The 22507-nt window shown below is 37.1% G+C and overlaps 1 protein-coding gene across 9 annotated transcripts in view; it reads left to right on the top strand.

The window, feature by feature from the left end:
• DENND1A (DENN domain containing 1A) overlaps positions 1 to 22507 on the top strand; it is a 174621-nt gene that overhangs the window by 44263 nt on the left and 107851 nt on the right. For all 9 annotated transcript variants that reach the window (XM_090121572.1, XM_090121574.1, XM_031601948.2 and 6 more), the window contains exons 4-5: positions 372 to 421; positions 4798 to 4917. In XM_090121572.1, coding sequence (XP_089977698.1) covers positions 372 to 421; positions 4798 to 4917 — 170 coding nt within the window. The remainder of the gene's footprint in view (positions 1 to 371; positions 422 to 4797; positions 4918 to 22507) is intronic.

The following is a 22507-nucleotide window of genomic DNA, read 5'->3' as shown; positions in this document are numbered from 1 at the left end:
CAGGCCAAACCCATGTGGGTTGGTGTTATTCACTATGATCCATATGGTCAGGGTAGAGCTTGTCCCTAGAGAAGTGTTAACACTCAACAACCCAACCTCCTCCTACCCTTTAGAGAATTGCTGGATGGCTCCTGCTGCCTGCCCATGTGTGAATCTTGATTAATTTTTCATTTTTAATGAAGTTTGATCATGTTTATTATTTCACATGATTGACTGCCTGGTACTCCTTCCATGTAATTGATAAAGCCCATATTTCTTCATCTGTCTCGTCTTTCTTCAGGGCAAAGTTGTGAAATTGTGTGGTGTGGTTAATATTAGATTTATTGGTCCCATTAGATGTATAAATTATCTCTTTTTTTTTCTCTCCACAGGAAGTTCTACAGACTTTGACCAAGTTTTGTTTCCCCTTCTACATGGACAGGTAGGATTAGATTTTCAAACTTGACAAGAAAATAAGCTTCTAATAAAACCACTGCAGAAAGTAAAAAACATATTGTTCTTAATGTTCTGTCTGCTTGACTGTGATTTAAAGTGCCAAAGTGCACATTCTAGTCTCAGAATCCCTTTGTCCTGGACTTTTAAGGACAAAATAAAATAAAAATAAAAATAAAAAGTTTGAGCTGTTCAGTGGCAGCCACAAAAGTGTGTTTTGTTTTACTTCTGTGTAACATTTGGATGTGAAAATGCTTGGGTAGTAATTGTCAAATATGCATATTCATGTCAGAACTCCTTTACATCTGGATTTTACTTCTCATTTGCCAAAATGAGAATTAATAAAGTGCTTTACATTTCTAGGCCTCGATATTAGCTCGAATGCTGATGCCTTCCTTGTGACTTCTTAAGTCTGGTTCTAATTTTTTTGAAAAATTGTGGTGTAGTTTCTAATGGACAAGAGAAGAACTGTAGCCGACTGAGAAAATTTATTCTTGTGATTTAGGAATTGTCAGAATTTTTTATTTTTTTAGATTTTTAGTTTTGTTCTCACTGTGAGTTAGGTCTGATGATTTCATGGTGAGAGCAAGCAGATTTTGAATGAGTGCACTGCTGCTTATGCCACATAGAAGCAGCATTTCATTGGTTAGAATCACGTCTGAGGTCAGCTATGTGGTAATCTGTAGTTGGAGGAAGCTGAAAGTTTGAACAGGTCATGCAGGTGATAATGTTCTCTCAGCCCTCTGGGCAGTTCCTGCAGGTCAGGGTTGAGAGACGCTGGTGAGGCACTGCTGGCAACAGCTGACATTGCCAACACCTCTACTGTACCTGATTTGTACATAAAAAGAGAATTTGAATATCCTAGACTGTCAGCAAGAACTTCTTAACTAATGCTTGTTGATTTGGGTGACCTTCAAAAGCCACAACTTCTCCTGGTAATTTGGAATCATTTTTTACTGATCTTTTTCCCTTTCTTAAGGGAAGGGATTGAGGAAGTAGATGTATATGTTTTTCTCATGTGCATGTTTAAGGTTGCTCCTTTTATACTGCAGACACATCTATAGTTATAACATGTAGTTTTATTGTACCTGGGGTTTTGTTATTGTTTTCTCTTTTTTTTTTTCCCCCAGCAATATAACATTTTTGAAAGATAGAAACATTGAAAACCCATTTGGGGTGCACATGAGAACTTAATGAAAAGTAATTCTCACTTCTGGATTCAGTTTTTTGACTGAGCATCACAGACTGACACAGAAAAGCCAGCCATTTTGAAAACTAAGAAGGGTTTGTAGTCTTGGGGTATACCTAAAATTTAGATTAAAAGATGTCTTAAATTGCACCTGAAAGTGTTGTCTGCCACATCTCTTTCTGATACACAAATAAATAAGTGTACATGTTCACTTATGAGTGTGCACTTGGAAGTATATAAGCACATGCTGTTGTCCTTTGTGATGTAAATTTGGCTTTGGAACTGTGTGGGGACTAAGGAACTCACCTTGTTGCATGTTACAGCAACAGTCTTCTATCACTACAAATGAATTCAGTGGGACCATGGCAAAGAGAACAATACAGTGCACCTGAATTGAAAAGTTTTCTTCAGCTTTTCAGATTTAGAACCAATTGAATACCTGTTCATAGAGAGTCTATCTGAAACCCAGCAAGTGACAAATGTACAGTAATTTGTCTCTTTCTATTAACTGTTGATCACTGAGTATTTCTTTATACACTTCTCATAGTGCATTTAAAATCAAGTTATTGAAAGTAGTGAGCAGGTAGCCCCGTAATGAAATTATCTCAGATAGTGCTTTAATATTCTCCTCAGTCTTCTCAGTAAACCATTTTCCTGCTCTAAGACAGAAGGAAACTGCTTCTGGAAGAAGTATTTTCTTCATCTGTATGCCTGAAATGTCCTTAGCAGCTGTGACTTACAGAGTTGACTTGTATTCTAGCAATTTTAACCCCCTCTGTATGCCTCAAAAGTACTGTGTTGGATCAGGTCTACAATTACTGTAATTCTCAGTCCTACAGGTGATTTCTTTTTTTAATAAATTTTTGTTCTTTCTAATCAAAAGAAGAAAGAAACACCAAAACATTTTTCAGGATAGACATTCTAAATATTTAGGTACTGTTTCCATCGAGTAGATGGCCTTGTTTCAAGCTATGACAGTTTTAGAACTGGAATTTCTCTGTTATGTTGAGATTTAAAAAATTTTTATTATAATAGTGGAGATACTGGGTTGTTGTTCAAATACATGAGGAACATGGGTTGGAATTATTCTGTTGGAATAATACTCTGTGTAGGACATTTCTTCAGCATCTCTGGAAAAACAATCAATATGAATGAAGACCTTCTGATGGAGATGATCATACATGCTTCACCACTGAGGAACAGAGACTGCTTTTCCTTTCACCAGCTCAGAGCCCAAAGTAGTATGAGATCCTCCCACAAGGTCTTGCAAAAATACTTTGGTTAGAGTGAGCAAAAGGAAAGACATCTTTAACCAGGATAATGAATAGTTTATTTTACGCTATAAAGAATTAACAACTGAAAGCTGAGCAAGGCCTTTTAGGTGTGTTTAGTTTCTGTGAATCACATAAATGCAAATGCAAAAATCTCTAGGTTTGCTGGGAAGGAACTTACCAACTTGTTGCAATTGGGTGATAAACAAGCTTCTCCCTGCCGTGAGTGAAGCATGGTTTTTTTCTTCCTGTTCCATAATTTTAATTGTCAGCTAGAATGCTTTTCTTGCACACACTCTGCTCTTAGCCTTGTTAAAATTAAGTATGTAATCCCCTTCTAAAACACCATAGTAAAATCACCATAGTAACATTACATCCAAGCTTTACAGATAAAACTTAACACCAGTAAGGGATTTTTTGGTATACCCTACCAGCTCAGTATGGTTTATGGAAATGCTGTTCTGTTGACAGTTAGAATTCTGTAGGATATTAGTACTCGCGCCGTCTAATTCTCAGGCTACTGAAATGCTCTTAGGTGTCTTTCTTTTTGTCTTTCTGTGAATATGGAGTACTTAGTGCTGGATGGATCCAACTTTTCTTTATGAAAGTCTATTTTTCTTTATTTTCTCCAGATATTTGCTTGTTTTTAGGGCTCATTACTATGATAGTTAAATGGCCTGAATTTATTCTGTGTTTTTTTGTTGTTACTGAGTTGTAAAGATGCACATGTAAATTCTATTCATATTTCTCTATTCTCACTGAAAAGACAACCTGAAATAAGTGTTAATTTCATATCCTTATGAGATATCAAATCTAAAAAGTCGGCTAATAATTTTAGTAGTCACAGCTTCCCCACTGAAAGTCAGCATTTGTGTTAAGTAGTAAACTTACATGTCTACAGTATAACTACATCTCAGTAAAGTGGCAGGAGAATTGGCTTAGTTTGAATGGAATTTGCCATCACCACATGAGTGTTCGATTAACTTTAGATAGATGTGGTGCACCTTATATACGTCTTTCATTTTGTTCGTAAATAGCATTCAAAAACCATTGTGCTTAAATGTAAAGCAGATTTTTTCAATGTGACCATTCTGAGCATCACTTACCTGAGTTTTCCAATCCAGGTAGATTTTGCTAGAGTGATACTTCCTACTGGGGTATGAGTGGCAGCCAGAATCCATGAAGTTATTAGCTCATTTGTGCTGCTCTTGAAGAGCCATTAAGATCCTACAGATGAGGCAATACTTGGAAAAATTGTTTTAAAGTCTTAAAAATTATGCCTACAGTCATAGCTGGCTCTAGTGCAGTATGCTTTCGATCCCAGTTATCTCTTCCTCCTTTGCACACTAGTGTGTTCTTTCCTTTAACTGATTGCATAGCTGCTGGAGTAAAGGAGAGTCCTCCAGCATGGGCAGAGTTGCTGGACACTGAGGAATGGTCTATTTGGCATACTTACAGAATTGTTAGATACATACAAGACTTCAGTAAGTAAATATCCAAGTGTCAAATAAGCTCAGCATGTTATTTATGAAACATTGTCTTGCTCTTAGAGTAAACCTATTTTCAAATGAAGAATAATATTTTGCCTGCGTGACAGAACATGGGTTTTGTTTGTACTGTATGTACTGCTTTGAAAATAGTTTATCATTTTTCGTTTAAAGATAAATGCATTGTTTAGTATCATCCCACACTAAAGCCACTTGCATATTTAAGTTTCTAGAGATATCGATATGTATTTTCCGATTTAATTTCTTGGAGGGAAAAACAACAACAAAAAACCCCCAAACACGACCTTCTAGTAAAAGAGGAAATGCTATAGGACTTGCGTACTTAGGTTGGATGGATACCTTTGACTTGAAGTTAGCTCAGCATTAAGTTTTCCCTCTTTATTCTTCTTATTTTCAGCCATGCAGTTAGCCAAGTTGGACAGAACTTTACATTTGTCCTTACAGACATTGACAGCAAACAGAGGTTTGGGTTCTGTCGCTTATCTTCTGGGGCCAAAAGCTGCTTCTGTATCTTAAGGTAAGTCTGTGGTTTAGCTTTTGGCAGACAGGGAAACAGTGTTATGACTTTGCATTGTTACGTTGTAATGATAATTTCCAGCTGTTCAAAATTATTTTCCTGTCTGGTCCTCGAAGTCACTGTTCTTTTGTAGAAGTGCTGCAAGATATATTGCACTTTGAGTTCTTCTGTAGATAACTGTGTTTGTAGTCAATTTTCTTGAATTAATGATACAGAGGAAAAAAAAAATCTGTTTCTTTGCAGTAATTTGTTATGACATTGCATAATGGCAGATGTTATCTTTCACTGTCAGAACTGATCTTAATAAGACATTTTGTGGACATTTGTATATGCAAGTTTTATTAACGATGCATCTGGTGGTAGCTGAGGAAATATCTTCAGAGCTGATGCTGTCCACATTCTGAAAGTTTGTGTTTATGAGCTTTATGTTGTCCTGTTGAGGGTTTTGTAGTGTTTGCCATATACAGATGGATGGCTGAAGGTGGGAGCAATGCATTTTGCGTAGTACAGACTAAGAAGTTCTAGCCAAGCTTCTATGATCACCTGTGCACATGTTGAAATAGTCTGATTTTTATTTACATTATTCACAAGAATTGATGCAGGTACAATCAGGTTTCATATCTACCAATATGTTAGTTCCTTTAAAAAATTATATGGAAATAAAGATTTCTACATGCTACCTTGCCTTTGTTTTTATTTATTTATTTTTAAAATAAATTTATCCGTCTTGTGCTTTTTCATGTTTTGGCACAGTGACCTAGACAAAGAGAGTTGAGATTTAGCTGTACGAAGAGCCAGCTAGGTGACTGGATGGTGTTGAAGCAGTTACGAATGAGGACCCTGTTCTCAGTGATTGTAAACATCTGTCTCAGTTGTTTCTGGTTTGTTCTTCACATGGGAGAATCTAGTGTAAGAAAGAGAGGAACTTGTCCTTGGCGTACAAGTTTTGCATGTTGCATGTGGCAAAATGGGACCTTCTTGCATGTGTGTTGTTGAATACAACTCCTGGAGTATTTTGGAGACGGTGCAAAATATAAGAGAAGCTGTCTAGTGCAAGGATTTTTCTGCCTTTATTGAGTCAAATCCAGCAATGCCATGAAACTGATTTTGATTGTTGTGTGTAATTTAACATGAGTACGCTTGTGCAGCTTGCATTGGCACTCGACTTATAAAGATATCGACTGTTCACTGTCCTGTACTTCAGCATTACACTGGCAGCAGTGATCTGCTAATTAGACCTTCAGTGATAAAGACTAACATTTGGAAAAAATAGTGTGAAGTCTACCAAAATTACTGATTATCTGTGTGGGAGGAGGGATGACAGGTGCTTTGTCAGTAGTTTCTTTCATTCCATCCTTTCTTTTGTATTTTCAACCATTAACAGCTATGGCGATGGCAATCCAGCAATGTGGATGGAAGACAGAGGAATTTCTCTAGTTCATCTACGTAGACAGGGAACTGATTTGCTTGTGTGGGGAGTGCCTGGTTGCATAAAGTAACTTTTCTTGATTAATGATAAATTAAAGGGTAGACACAGTTTAAGAAATGAGTCTAAATGATTAGTATGAGTCCATTCTTGATCTCTCCTGGATAAGAGTTCTTTGCTGTCAGCTCCCTTATGTTGAGTGAATGCCAAGAAGAAATGGAGGAGTTGTGTTGTAGCTAAATGCCTTCTGCTTCAACTCATAACTAAAATAAAAAAAAAATAAAAATTAAAAACTCAACCAACTAAAAGAAACAGCCAAACCAATGCAGGAACAGCAGTAGGTAAATTGGGATTCAGCTTCATTCCTGTTGTCTCATTCTCCTGTGGACTAATGAGAAAATAAGAGATCGTCTTTAATGCAAATGAGTGTAAGTTTTGGAGGATAATGAAGAATATAAATAAGCATCATACGGATTTACTTTCTCTGTTCCCAGAACTGCAGCAGCTATTGTTAATGTGAATCTTCTTGGTGTCCTTCATGAATGAAGTTAGATATAACTAGGATTATACAATTCTAATAATTTAGTTTTAATAACAGAGTTAATTTAATTCATAAGGATGCTGATATAAATGGGTACATCAAAATATGCTGAAGCAAGTGAGAATTTTATGAGAAAACAAGTGAAGATGAAAAGACTGCTTCTTTGTTTATTTTTAAATTGTAGGTTGTTTAAAATGTGGGAGTGCGTGTGGTTCTCCACTGCTTTTTTTTCTGTCAACAAAATGATTGCATTTACACCTGCACCATGTAAGTCTAGACAGACCTGTCTTATTACGAGCTGTGTAACCAGTGGACTCTTAACACTAAGCCCACCAAATTAATGCGGTCTTCACCAAGAGTCTTGAAAACTTTTTTGACTCCTCTACTTGAAGCTTCCCTACCCGCTTCAGCACTATTGCACTAGACTGCTTAATTTTTTCTTCTAAACTGTTTCTGAGTAAAAGTGTTACATTGCCTCAATGTACTTTATTGGAGATTGCTGGCAGCATTCTGTTAGAATTGTACGTGCTTTGTCCCAGTAGATACTCAGTGGAAAACTGGATGTCTGCAAGCTTCAGGTATTCCTTGCTGTGCTCAGTGACAATATAAGAATTAAGCAATATTGTTTGTTATTGGTGATAATATTCAACTGTTTATCAGTGAAAAGTTTGGTGTGTCTGGGCATGGCAAAAGGGTTTGGAGGTGGAAAATCGGTAATGTTTTGGTTCCTCATAGAGGAGGAACAGAAAAAGGAAATTGTTTTCGTTCAGCTTGTGCTTTGAAAAATGTCAGCAGAATTTTGGAAACAGTTGAAAGCTGTGTCAGTTCTCAGAATGCCAAAAGTCGTAGCCCTGACCTTGAGACGTGAAGTGATCCAGACACTTCTTCATGTGCGTGCAAAGTACAGTAAGGCACTCCTAGGAGTTCAATAGCAGCAATGTTATCATCATGAATGTTGCTCCTGTGGCCAGCAGAAAGCCAATTCAGTTTTACAGTGTAAGTGTTTTGGCTATTTTAACTGCTGTTGCTTAATAATCTGCTTTCAAGATAGTTTTCATGATTGTTGCAAGAAATGGCAACATATTTTTTTCCTAATATTTATATATTTCTGTAATCTCTTTTGTTCCTGCTATGGATATCAACATACAGATTTCTGGAAATATCTGATTGGTAAGTTGAGAACCTGTTTTGTTTAGGTGTTCTGGGGTTTTCCTTTAATGTAGAACCACTGACTATCTCTCATATTCATTTTCCTCTCTCTCCCCCTCCCCCCGCCTTGATTTTTAGCTAAAAACAAAACTGCAGTGATCTGATACTGCTTGAATTTGCTGAGTTGTACGGCTCTCTGTATGAGTGTTACTTTCTGCATTTCAGACAGCAGAGGGCGAACAAAAGCGTGGAACAGTTGTCACAGATGGTCTGGTGGGTTTTTTGGTGCTCTAAAAAGTGAAGTGAATTAAAAAAGCCTAGAAGCTCATCCACCACACATCAAAAACTTTTGGTTAAATTGGTATTTTGTACTGCCTTTTTCAATGCAATGTATTAGAAAACTTTAAGATGTGCTTTTTAATATTTTTCCTTTCTAAATGATGAATGCATAGTATATTGAGAGCTAGTGTTGAAGCTGTGAAATTCTGAGTTATAATCTGGTGATTTTAATATCATAACAAGATTTCAGTACCTAAAGAGTTCTTTTTAAGATGCCCTTTAAGGACTTCAGGATTTTGGCTCAAATAAATCCCTGTGGATGTGCATTAAGATGCTGAAACTTTTTCTCTGTTGTTTTTGTGGGTTTTGCTGTTGGTTTGGTTTTGGTTTTATGCATTTTTTCTTTGATTTGTTTTTATAGATTTGCTTTAGTGTAACTTTGCATCAGATCTGTAATGGGCTTTTGAGGGTGAATGGTATAAATAGTTCTGAATTTGAGTTGCAGTGTTCTATTACAAAAAAAAAAGTCATAGAGACAATTCCATACTCTGCTTCTCATACAATTCTGAGACATTCTTTTAACACCATTACAGCCATGTCCCACACTTGTTTTTAATGTTTTTTGTGTGTAGATGAAATCCTCTTTCATAGGGTGAAAAAGCTTCATTAACCTCAGTGGTGTCAAAGATGTACATAATTTGTTCTTGAAAGAAAATAATGTAATGTAATTCCATAACTTTCTGCTTTCTTGTACTCTTTAAGTATACGGATACCTTCTGATTCTTAAGAATTTGCATGTTGACACTTAGTTTTAATTTCATCATTGGTTTAGGCTCCTTGCTAGTTGATCTCTTCAAATTCCTAGCAACCCTGTCTGTGCAGAGTTCTGCTGAAGCTGGCTTGTTCGTTGTGTTGTGTCAGCTGACTTTTGCCTTCAGCTAACTTCTATATCTAGAACTCAAACTGCACTGACACTGATGGATTTGAATATTGTTTTGGTGGGAAAACAATGTGGAAAGCAATTTGTGTAAGTGTCAGTAAGTACCGAAAGTAGTGCTGTGTTTCATTTCACAGTCTGGTTTCTTGAAGATTAGATTGAGGAACTCTTGTGGTTATGGTCTGCTTCTGGGGTGGCAGAGTGAAAACCTCGCAGCTAAAGGCATTACAAGCATGTTAGTTAATACTTAAACGGTTTCTAAGTATGTTTCTTATAGTATTTTGAATGTTCTGAAGATGTATGAAGACAGTGTATTATGAAGCTATGAAGCTGCTGCTAACTTATGAAGCTTAAATTCTTGGGAGACATTGAAGAATTTTTTTTCTTTTTCTCATTTTTTTTTTTTTCCCCTGAGAAAGGTATTAATTAAAAATATGTGAAAGTTTTCATTGCAGCTGAAATTTTTTGAATATGCTGTAGACTCTCTGGCTCCTGGCAGCTCTGTCCTTCCATGCAGTTTTGAAGGAAGAAAAAGTTCTGCTTTAAGAATATGAAAAATATTGATAACTCAAACTATTTTTTTTTTACCCTTACTGCAGAATCTTTATAAAACTGACAACTTTATAGTTTTCAAAAGATTTTTTTACTTGGTTTTTATGTACTTGAAGAACTTTACTAGGCTGTGTAAGAACACAACTAAATTGTTAATCCAGACTGGATTACTGCTATGGTACAGTACCAAAATCTGTAAACTTTTGCACTTTATTGATTACGTTTAAATATATTTTCTGGGATGTGACAAAAGCATTGTACTTTATTCATTCTTAAATTGTAAAGGCAGACGGAACATCTGCTGTAGTTCTCCACTTCCACAGAAGTCAAACTCAGTAGAGCTCTGGCAGCTCTATGCAGGTGAAGATGTTGCAGTTTAACTGCTATTTCTACACGAATATGATTTTGCTCAATTTAATCCCATATTTAATTTGAAATGTTTCTTTGCTTCAGATAACATAGAAGCTCTGGGAGGTGTTAGGTAAGTACTGCCAGGCCACACAGAATCACTTCTCCCTCACACGCTGCCTGCGTACGTGCTGGTTTTTGCCTTCCTATCAGAAGGGGTTGCAGCAATAATAATGAAACATTCTGAGAGGAGGACATGGTCCTGGGTACATGAATGAGATGATGATGATTACTGCTTTGACACCACAAGGGAAGTGCGTGCTGCTGGAGAGGCTGTGCTGGCCCAGAGGCTCGCGTGTGCTGAAAGTCAACCGATGGAATTGGAGTGAGCAAGAATTCTCTCATTCCTATCACTATGATAGGAACCTTGTTGTTTTGTTTTGTTTTTTTTTAAATTATCTAGTAGGATTTCTATTTTATCTGTTAAACTGTTAGCTATAGCACCTACTTATAGTTGCTTGAAGGAGTGCTAATAACTTAAGCTTATGGCTTTTATATTGCTTCATGTTCTTTTAAAGTTAAAAAATAAGATAAAACTTTGCATAGATTTCCCTGGTTTGTCAACTTACTGGCCAGTTACTGGTGTAAGAATGTGCTATACCCACGTGGAACTCAGATTTAGGTTTGAAGTTTTCAGTGAGTATTCAGCCTTTTGTACCAAAATGAAAATCATTCTTCTGAAGTGAAATGCAGGAACGTTGGTGTGGAAATCCCTTTCAGCCAAAATAGTTAAGCTCTGCACCACTCTTTTTCTAAGATAAAAAGAAATGGATCTATAATAGTTTGTGGCAGATGGCAGAAAATGTAACTAACTGAATGTGATTCTGTATGGAGTTATTTAAGGTTTTTGGTGTGATTTGTTGTGAGTTCCTCTCCTCCCCCCTTTCCTTTCCTTTGATTGCGGTCTTTGTCCATTTATTCTTAGGATAGAATAAGATTTCTGAGCAGGGGCCTCTCTTGTGGTGCAAAGTGAGAATTGTTTTTAATTGAGCAGAAACATGTGGAAGGATCAGGAATATCTCAAGGGATTACAGAAAAATTCCAAATTTGTACTACTTACAGCTTGTGTTTAGAGCAGGGTCTGCTGGGAATAAATGTTAGTTAGTGTGACCTGTGACCTTAAAAACTGTTGACATGGATTTCAGCCAGAAACTAGCCACAGAACTCCTTTGTTAAGCTCATTCATAGCTCCTTGAAAACTCTAGTCAGTGAAAGTTGCCAGCTCAAATCTAAGGAAAGCAGGAAAGCAGAGCCCTTTTTTTCCTTCCAGCCCCCCTCTTCCTCCCTCCCCCACCCCCCCTTTTTTTTTCTTCCCATGCTTTGGAAACAGTGGACGCCCCTTAACCAGCAAGACTTCTTTAATAGGACTGCATCGCCTAAACTTGATTGGAATTGACAGCTTCCTGGCTCAGGCTTGCCAACTGGCAGGGCATTGATGCATAGGGGACAAACAGCTTTAAGGGCCTGTATACCACTGTTTGTGTATGTGCCTCCAAAATGCAACGCACTTCTGTTGTGATACCTTCTAATCTAAAGAAAAAATATCCCAAATATTTTACACTACTTCTATTTTCACATCTTTCAGTTATCTTGGGGAAAGAAATTGGGAAAAAAAATATATATATATATATATATATTTAATTATGAATGAATTGTCCTGTTGTCTTCTAGAATTTTCCCCCTCCACTGATCAGACCAGAAATTTATGCTTGGCGGCAGGGAGGAATAAAAAAAGACACTTGGATTTTTATAATTCTGACTGTCCTTTATGTTGTCCTTTTTCTTTTTTTTTTTTCCTGGCTTTTTTGTACTTGAAAATGTGATTACCCCACTATAAAGTGTTGAGTTTACAAGTCCTCTGCCCTGTCCACTTACTTCTTTACAAATCTTTCCACTTAGGTGGATTTTGTGCATCCTGAGATGATTTAATGATGTGATTCTTTATGTGGTCTTCTCTGCGACTACTCACTTGGCTTCAATTATATTTTTGAAGTAGAATGTCCTTTCACATGAGTAAGTTATGTTGCTGATATTCTCATCATTAGGTATAGATAGGTTCAAAAAGGATGCAGGAGGAAGAATTCAAATTTTGCTTAATTGTAAGCAAAATAGAAGTATGCAAAAAGCATTATCTTTGTGAAGAATCACGGAGTAGATAGTTGTTAAACTGGGATTAGAAGTACTTAATTGATTTACAATGAGTCTTTAAGCTTTTTCTCTTCTGCAGGTTGAAATCATGTTGGTTCAATACCCTTTGAACAACCTGCAATGTTTAACCATCCAAATATTACAGTTTTGGTTGAAATATTTCTTAAAGGCTTAATTTTGTGGAAGAACAACTTCATAAGGTCGATGTGTCTTTTGGAATAGCTTTCATGGTGTTTCTTTTGTTCTTTAAAGAAATAATAAAAATGTGAATCAACCTCATCTCTTTCAGGGACAGGGCTACATAAACCAGTATTAGTTGTTTTCTTAGGATGGAGAAGTGGGGTAATGGAAGAAATGGGAAAGTGCTTTTCCCTGGCAGACCTCCTTTTCTACTGAAGGCATAAGATCCTGGCCCCCTCTCCTCAGTATGCATCATCTTTGAATTCTTGTTCTGCTGTCACAGATTTGTAACCTAGTTATGTTTCCATAGGCACTGATTTCACAAAACGTACATTGCTGTCACTCGTTTTCCTGTTTTTCCCCTTGTCACCTCTGCATATAAAAATAACTGAGACTGTATTTTGAATATCTTGGAATGAATTGGAAGATTGGGAAGGGGGTTTGCATGGAGAGCAACATGGCACCAGCACTGCCAAGATCAGTTCTATAACCATCAGTGACTCCAGTCAGCAATTCTTGTGACTATATTTAATTTGGTATAGTTTTTGTTTAGTGTATTTTGAACCATATTAAACTCAGGGGGAAAAGTCACAGTCCTCAGCAATCACAATACTATCTATTTACTGAAGAAGTACTGTGCAGCTGCAGAAATGAGTTGTTAACTGTTTAGGGCCAGGGAAGTATTTATTTTGCTAGTTTCAAAGCTGTAATTACAATGCCCAGGCTGCAAGCAGTGACTGTAGGTAACCCAGAGCAGGGAGATGTTTGTTTTTATTTTTTAATTTTTCTTACTTACCCTCACTTCTTTCCCTTGCCTGTTTTGCTGTTAAGATTTCCGTGTGGACATGGAAAAAAATATCCCTATATCACTATATAAATAGGAAAAAAAAAAAAAGTCCAGTCTTATAAGGATTTATTATGGTTATATATTAAATAAAATGATAATACAGAAAATCAATGTTTTGCTTCCATATCTGTCTGTACAATACTTCTAAGCCTTCCAAAAACATGTTTGGTAATGGCTGGAAATGATACAAAACACTTTTTGGACAGTCTATTTGGTCTTTGTTCTGTATCGACCCTGGAATCCCTGTACTTCTTAAAATGCCTCAGAGATGAAAGCAAATAGCAAACTGATTCTATTACACATTGGCAGAGGCCACAAAAAGTACATGTATAAGTCATGAGAAATTGGATCCCTCTGATTCAACAGTACAAGAAAATTGTACCTAATAAAAATGTTGTTATTGAGCCTCTGTCTGCCTTCTTCATGGATTTTTTTTTTAAAATTTCCTTTTGGCTGTGAATTCAACACATCCATTTAATGTAAGAGTCAAAGATTCTTTCTCAGTTTCTTTGCATGAGCCTTATAGAGAAAAAGGCAAGCAAGACTTGTTGCTCAGGTCCCACCTTCCTTCACAGAAGTTACAGGCTAGAACTGTAGGAAAACAGTTAGACTTCCTCTTCTGTGTTTGAGAGGAAATTGATCTGAAGTGCCTTAGAAAATGTGAGAATTCCATGAATGTGGTGTGCAGGGTTGCAAAGGGTCTCCAGTTGTTGCAGGCATTTTGCTTTAACTTGACGTGTTTATAAAACAGTTTACATCTTAAAAGTTCAGGGTTTTTACCCCCACTGATTTGCTTAAGCAAACACTGGCTTTTATTTTCAGTTACTTGTCAGAATATGTACGGAAATGTGATGAACCTAGTAGAAAGAGAGCTTGACATCAATTAAATTCAGCTATCTGCTTTGTGTTTCTTTTCTGATATGGTTTTCAGTATGGTTTTCTAAACTTCCTGTAATTTTTTCTCATTTTCCTTACCAATCTTCAAAGATAGAGATGAGCTGTTTTAAAATGTAGCTAGAAAGGAGAAATAACGTCTTTTTATAATATCTGCTTATTTGCTTTCATTTTCATCCCTGCTATATCACAAACTGTTTCTCAGGTCTGAATGGCAGCCTTCATGGTAGCCTTAATATCTTTTCTTGTTCTGGTATCTTTTAAAAACTTTCGGAAGTGTCTCTAGAGTTATTTTAGCTTTCTAAAATGATAATACCTGCAGTGCTGAATAAAATATGCTTACTAAAATAGTCTTAAACAGGGAAAAGCATTTAATATTGCTAAAAATCTTCAGTAGAAGTTTATAATAGCTCTTATTGGTCCTCTTATTGTTGTTATTCTTAATACTTTACACATCCACATGATATTAATTTTGAGTATTTCATGAGAATGTGCTGGCTTCTATGCTTGAGTGGAAATATATAAGTTGTATATAAATAGTTTCATCTATGAGCATTTTTTAAAGCACGGTGTCACAAACCAAGAAAAGACTTAAAGAATCCTATTGATTCTACATGTGGATTGCATTTTCTTTTCTGTTAATGTCTAAAGTGTGTACAGTATTTCCTTCTTCTTTTCCTCGAAATTCCATGGAGCATCACAATGATAGCTGTAGAAATGCATTTTGTTGATGTGAGTTTTAAGACCAACGTTGAAATGAGTCGATTCCATTGAACTCTTAAATAATAATTTCTTGTTTTCAACTAGATGTACTTGATAAATAACAAGTCAATAGAGGATTTGTAAAGTGGCATTCAGTGAAAAGCTTTAGAGTTTTCATTACAGTGTCAGTAGATCTTTAAAAGCTTTGCTAGCTGAGCTTGAAATTTTAAAGTACAGTTCAATTGGTTTAAATATTTTTGAAATTTAAATACAGTAGAACCCTGCTAAACCACAGACAGAAATGACAAGCTCCTTGTACATCTTGCCAGAAATGGAGAGGCTTGGAGTAAGGTCTTGTGTTTCTAGGTTTCGTTGTTCTAAGTGTAGCACAGTGTGCTTACTGTGTTAAATTCAGTTTCTGTTCTTCATAGTGGCAAAATAAACCCACCTGAAAACATACTTTCTTCTTTCAGGCATTTCAACTCTTTTTCTTTTAATTTTTGTGTACATTTCAGTATTACTGATTTTCACTGAGTTCTCTAGTAGTAATGGCAAGTTGTGCAATGCTGTCGTATGTGATACTAATGACAATAAAAAAAAAATTGAAGTGCAAGTGCCAAAGTCTGGATTCTTCTGTAATGACAAATGCTCTGAAGGAGTATTCAAATATTCCAATATTTTCATTTTTAGCTTCTCTTCTGCCTTGCCATGCACACCTTCATTGCTCTGCCTTATGGTTGAGATAGGGATGTGAAGGCCTTCTGCCGATGCTTAATGCATGGGACTGGATGATGATGGTGTTCGAAACGTGAGTTTCCCTCACTGCAAACAGCTATGATTTGTATCCATTGAGCTTGAGGTTTGATCTTTATTGCAAGATTTTTTTAAATATTAAATACTATGAAGTATGAATGCCAACCAGTCTGCTTCCTTGATACATGCACACCCCTGTCCCTTCCGGAGAGCCATACCTGATGTGCTCCAGTAGGGGCAGATTATGAAAGAAGGAACATCTGGAATAAAATGTTGAATGCCTGAGACAGTTGGTTAGTATTAGAAAATATCTTTTTTCTTCTTTTTTTCTTCACTGAACATCCTAGATAAGCCAGTCCTGCTGATTGATAACTGAATATATGAGTTGAACAAAAGGAGTACCCTGGGAAATACGTATCTTAGAAATAAGCATTGAGAGTAAATTTTCCAATCATTGAACTTAATTACCTTCTTGTAAATAAGAGGTTGCAAAGAATATTAATAAGAACACATTATTTGGCTACTGTTCAGTCATTCTTTACTGTTCTTAATGTTGGAGGAAAAAATGTTCTTCATTATATATGTGTATTTATGCATAATTATTGTAGTTGAAAGCTTAGATGTTGTGCTTTAACACTGTTGTTTATTTCTGTCTTGATTTGGTAATAAGCCTAAGCTGTGTATTCGCATTTATTTTGTAGGGGGATAAATTTATACCACTTTTGAAGTTAGTAGCAGCCAGAAAGTACAGGGAGTTGTTTACAAAAGAGTCCCATCGATTCTCCCTTTCTGTGGAAGCATTCAAGCAGCAAGACCTGCACAGTCTGTTTGGCACAGTAGCTGCTCTCAGCTGGCCCTGTGCCCTCCTGCTGTTAGTCAGGGCAAAGGATGTGCCAGATCTCAGATTGTAACGGAGCAGAGCCTGCTTGCAAATCTGCTTGTAGTTAGCCTGGGGCCTTTTGGCAGCAGACTACAGCCGAATGATTTAGTTGCAATCCTTTTTCCTTAATATTTTCCATCTGGCCAACAATAGCCTATAAAGGCAGACACAAAACAGAGTTTGAATTATGAGGAGCATAATAGTAAAATGCTTCCAAATCTTACTCTAGAACCTGCACCAGTGGATCGCTGCTGCTACTTTGCCAAAGGAAGTTTGTTCCAAAGTGCTATTGCAAGAAAGTTGTTGACAAAAAAGCATAGTAGTTCTCAAGTTCAAAACTGTAGAACAGAGAAATGTGCATTTCACTTGAACTCTTAATGTTCCACTGCCTGTGCCTTCTGTTGATCCTGAGCAGGAAGCAAAGTGCTCCCAGCATGGGCTTCCTTGTGTCACCCCAGCATGCAGCTCCTGGATTGCGCTGTGGGAGCAGAGATCATGGAGATGGGGAGGGCATGGAAAGGGCCTCGACTGTGGAATTGCTGTAAGGCATGGCATGCTGCAGCAGGTTGGGGGAGTTGCCATCCTATGATGTTATAAAAGAGGTAATGTATCCTAAGCCCTCAAATCTACATGAATGGACTAATGCCTTTCAGAGTGAGCTATTTCCATGTGTGCTTTTTGTCAATTCTTCCAGTTCTGCTCAGAACAGAAATATTTCTGTGACTACAGTCATGCTAAACATACACAGTCCTATGTGCAATTGTTTTTTTTATGTTTGTTATTGAAAGTTTTTAACCTCTAAGAAAACCTGTGAACTTGCTTCTACTTGTTCAGCTTCAGAAGTGCAGCAGTCCTGGCACTCCAGCTTGCACTGTGTGTAGTTTATCACCTTCATGATGGCATGGTTGGTGCTATAAGGTACTCATCTGTTTCTCCAAAGGTGAAAACAAGTCATGCACAGAGTCTCACAGATCTTACTCACAGTATTTACAGCAGTGTTAGAAATTGATTAAGCTAGGAGAAGGCTCCAGAATGTGATTCGCTTTCTGACTATACCCTGGAGACCAGGCAAATCCTGCTCTGGAGGTGCATGTTTTGCTTCATTGGTTATAATGGGACCTTCTTTAGGTGACTGTTTAAAAGTGTTATCAGTGGTCTCATCTTTGGAGCCAGAGTATAAGCAGTCTGTGCTGTATGTTTAAATACTTTTAAAAAAAAAAAAAAATTCCACATAATAATGTAGTATGACTGCTCTTTCCAAGCCTGGAGTTCTTAACAGCACACTGTTCTCTTTTTAATAGCAGTGTCCACATGCTAACTCCAAAAACTATGATGAGATGTGCAGGAACAAGGGAAAGGTATGATTTTGTTGCCCTGGATTGAGTTTACCACAGATTTGAATTATTCTGTATATTTCCTGAAGCTATACAAATTAATGCAGTGCTCTTATCTGAGAGTTGCTCCTCTGCAACAAGTCCTTTGTTCTTGTTTCATCTCAGTCTGCTGCCTGCTGCTTTTAATCATAGCAGTAGTAAAATTAAGGATCTGAATTCATGGATGTTGCACTCAGGGAAGCGCAGTCAGAGGCCCCAGCATGTTGGTGAGGAGCACTGCTGAAGTATAGGAAAGCATTCCTGTTTTGTATAGTGAAGGAAAAAGCAAAATGAGTGGCAGGAGGAGTATGTGCAGAGGGAGAGATGCATCCTCAAAATGGTTTTAGAAAAAAGCTAGAAGTAAGGATGGACAAGTAAAACATGCTTAATTGATACATTGGTTGAAGAAAGTTAGACCACTTAAAATTTTATCTGTCATTTTAAATTATTTCCTGCGTGGTATCATTCTTTGTTCTATCCTCCACAATGAGCTTAGGGCAAATGTTGCCAAAATAAATAAATCTTTAAAAACAAACACACTCCAAAACAAATGAACAACCCTCCTTTCTCCTTTTCCCTCTACATCACCAACCCAAGCAACTGTCTTTTAGTGTATTCCAAGAATAATGAAGTTGTGTTAAAGGAAGTTGTTTGGAAGATTTTACCAAAGCTTTAATCTTGATGGCAAGTAACACACCTCTGTAAAATATCAGTGGTAAGGATCACAACAAAAAGTGTCAGGTGCTAATAATACTAATGTATTGCTACCAGTGGAATGAGACAAAGCTGAGAGTACTGCATTTTAGTCCAGCTAGTTCACTGCTCTTACCTACTGACGAGAAACGAATTTTACTTAATTAGGGCTTCATGTCACACCTCCTTTACTTGCTGAGCAACTGTTACAGAAGTAATTAAATCACATCACTTTTTATTACCTTTGGCCCTGGCTGACTGGTTGGAAACTTAAATTTTAGTGCTTATACAAAAAGAATTTGCGCATCACCCTTGGGAAAACCGAGGTTTCTGGCATCAAAAAAGTAGGAAGTAGTTAAGTACAGGATGGATAGGTTTTCCACAAGTAGAGCACTTCTTTGTTGCTGTCAGAAAGTTTAGAGAAGGCATCTTAGGAGTGAGACCATCCTGCACATAGCAACTTCCTCCTTCAAATATCAAGGTCTGGCAGGAACGCTCCGGTTATGTGGTAGTAACTGGGGAAGCAGGGGCTGTTCTGAGGGGGAAAACTGCCACAAAAGCTGCATGAATTGATTTTTTGCTTGTTTTTTCAGGAGAAATCATGATTCAGCCACACTGAAATAATAGGAGAAAAGACACAGTGGAATCAGTGTTATTTGGATTGTGCGTGTATCTGAAATGGTAACCTAAGTTACAGCCACAGATGTTTATCAACACCCTTGATAAAGGGACAGATTTTCCTTCACACCTACACAGTTCTTGTGTTATTTACCTGACCGTAATTCACCTCAGCGTGTTTTAAAATTCATTTATGTTGCTGCAGCAGCCTGAGTGTTCAGAGAATAAAGTGATAGCGAGCAACCTCCTACTTAATGATTTGTTTAAACTGATTGCAGGATGTTTTGCAAATAAAAATTGGGCACTCCAGCCAGCCAAAGGAACAGAATCTTTTCTGTGAACTTGTGTCACATTTATGGGATGCCTGGTGGTCAGGATCATCCATGGTATTTCTGCAAGTGGAGAGTCAAGCTCTATTGCATTTAATGTGTTTATTTGTCTAATAGCTAAATAAGTCTAACTGCTCATTGGGAATCCTGGAACAGATTTGGCACTGTAGTCATAGATAGCATGCAATCACGTCAGGCTCTGACTTGGTTTTTGCAAACTGATGCTTTTGTAACACGAGGTGCTTGCTGTAAGGAAGCAGTAGTGTACTGCAGCACATTGGACATCTTGCTCACAGGGAGCACTTCTGATTTATAATAAAAAGTTGATAATTCTACTGAAATTTTAGATCAAATTCAGTTCTAAAGTACATAGGCCAATAAGTATGATTGACATCTTTAATGAAAAGGAGCTGTTTTCTGGTCAGGGAAGAAGGGTTAATTTGTGCCGGGATAAAAAGGGTGTTCAGGATCTGCTGTTTCAACCTGTGATAGACTTAACGCTACTCTTTGATCCCCAAATGAAATGTGATGGATTTCAACTGATGCCAGATGTCTCAAACCTAGTGGGATCTCTGACTGTCTGCCACATCTAGAGTTCTCTCTTCCAGCACTTTCATGTGTACTTTTACACGTGGTTTCAGAAGAGGTTCCTTGACAAGTTAAGCCTTTGGAATCCTTTTTCTGTATTGTCACTTCAGTGGTGATCTTTAGGCTCTCATACTTTCTAACACATCCTGCCTTTTTAAAATCAAGCCCTGTGTGCCAAAACCTTTTTTTTTTTTTTTTGTCTGAGGAGTGTAGTGCAAGTAGTGCCTGTAACTTTTCCCAGTTTCAGGCTCTTCTCTGCCTTCTCCTTGTTAACAGTGGCCAAAGAAAACATTGTTCATTGCATTCCTGTTGGCACTGAGTGGAATGTAATTGTTGGTGACTTTTTAATTCCAAGACTATCTAGTTGCACTTGAGAAATCTCACACATTATGTGTCAAACACTTCAATATATCCATCTTCTCACTACATTTGCTTTAGGGAATGTTGTTTCCCTGTGGTTTTTAATAAGAGCATAAAGTCTTAATCGCTGGTATTTGCCTTGTAGGTGCAAACAAAATTAGAACTTTGCTATTGAGCTTGGGTGCTTGAGAAGTTGCATTCTCAGAATTAAGCTGAAAAAACAACAAAACACTATGAAACCCACAAAGATCTACTCCGCCTTCTAAAAAAGGGACAAGAGACCTTTTGTTGTGTTAGGGAGTTTGAGGCTTGCTATTTCATTTTACCTCCACTAAAAAACTTCTTTTATTTATCTTTGAGTGAGTGCTCTTGATGCTGAATCTGAGAGTGGAGCTTTACCTGGTCAGACATGCTTAGATTAGCTGGGTACAGTAAAAACTGCAGCTTTCCACTCCATAAAAGCTGTGAGAGACTTGTGTAGTAGTGCTACTCTGTTGTAAAGCTGATCAAATGGCACAGTTCTTTTCTTCTGTCTTGAGCCTGTGCCCCAGGCTTTAGAGATGTATGCACTCTCCAAAATCCACTTACTGTTTTACATTTCATTTCAGCAGACCCTAGGTTCTGTCTTTTGAAGGAAATCCTTTCTCTTTTCTCCATGTGGACTGACTGGAGAAATCTCACTTGGCAAGGTTTCCCAATGCTGTGAATAACTTGTATGTTAGAAGTTAAATTCTTTGATTATTTTATTTTAAAGGGAGTGACCCACCAGAGTGAAAACAGAAAGTTCCTGACAGCAGAACAAAGCTCAAAGATTATTCCAAAATAAATTGAACAGAAATTATCCTGTCATAAAATTCAATAAATTTTCTTAAATTTTGCATTGATTGGTAAATCACATAAGAAAGGAATCCTACGACATTACAGGTACCTTTCCAAAAGTATTCTCTTTGCTTTTTACTGCTGTCAGCACACCAGTAAAATAGAATGTCAAAAATCAGATTGAGGAATTTGGTATGTTAATTAGCAAATAGTCACACATCATTTTAAAAAGTACCCCTTGCTATTGGAGTTATCAGTGCTTGCACTGGAACATGGCATGTTTTTACTGCTGAAGTTCTCAATGTTCTCAAATTCCTTAGTGCTCCACAGGAGTCATTTCTGCATTCAGTTTTCACAGTGCCCTTGCACATGTTGGTATCTTGAATTGCTTCTCCTCTGCTGTTGTCTTACAGTTAACAGCAGAAAAGATTTGCCTTTTTAAGCTGACTTCACTTTCTGGCAGTAATTCCTGGTTCCAAAGCGTTGGCCACTTTGTCAGCCTCTCTTTGCACTTGACCTTGGATGTGCACAGTGTTCATGAGGTAGCTGTGCTGGTTTGAGTGGTACACAGTGTAGTCTCTGATTCTCCTTCATTGTAATGAGCACTCAAAAAATATCTGAAGAAGCAATAATGGTGAAATTTTCACATTTCAAAGAAAGCATATTTACTATCAAAACTTCTATTCATTAGTAATGCTTTGTAACTGAATAAGAAACAGCTGTTTTTGTTGTTGTTTTTTTTTCCCTGGGGAAATGATGTTTTATTTGATAAAGAAATCAACTGCATACATGTGTAGACAATTTCTTGGATATTTTTCCTTTGCTCTTGCTAGAGATTCTGTGTTTTCTTATTTATTTGTTGGCCAATTCTGTTCACTTAAATTAGCTACATCTTTACATGTGGGCAGGTGTCATAATGCAGCTATCTTCTTGGTTTTCTGTGCCTTCACTGGGAAGCAGTTGTTGGATGCCGATAGCATTGGAGCATTTGCACAGCTTGAAGCCCGGTGTGTTAGCTAAGAGCCGAAGCACTGATGTTATGAAGGATATTTCTTCAGTCTCTTAAATATTTTCAGAGGAGAAAGTTTACTTTCATTTAATGTCCTAAACTGGG

This window comes from Phasianus colchicus, chromosome 19, assembly GCF_987193195.1.
Source record: "Phasianus colchicus chromosome 19, bPhaCol1.hap1.1, whole genome shotgun sequence".
Lineage (NCBI taxonomy): Eukaryota > Metazoa > Chordata > Aves > Galliformes > Phasianidae > Phasianus > Phasianus colchicus.
Note: the sequence above shows the minus strand (reverse complement) of the source record. Positions and strands in the feature narration are given on the sequence as shown.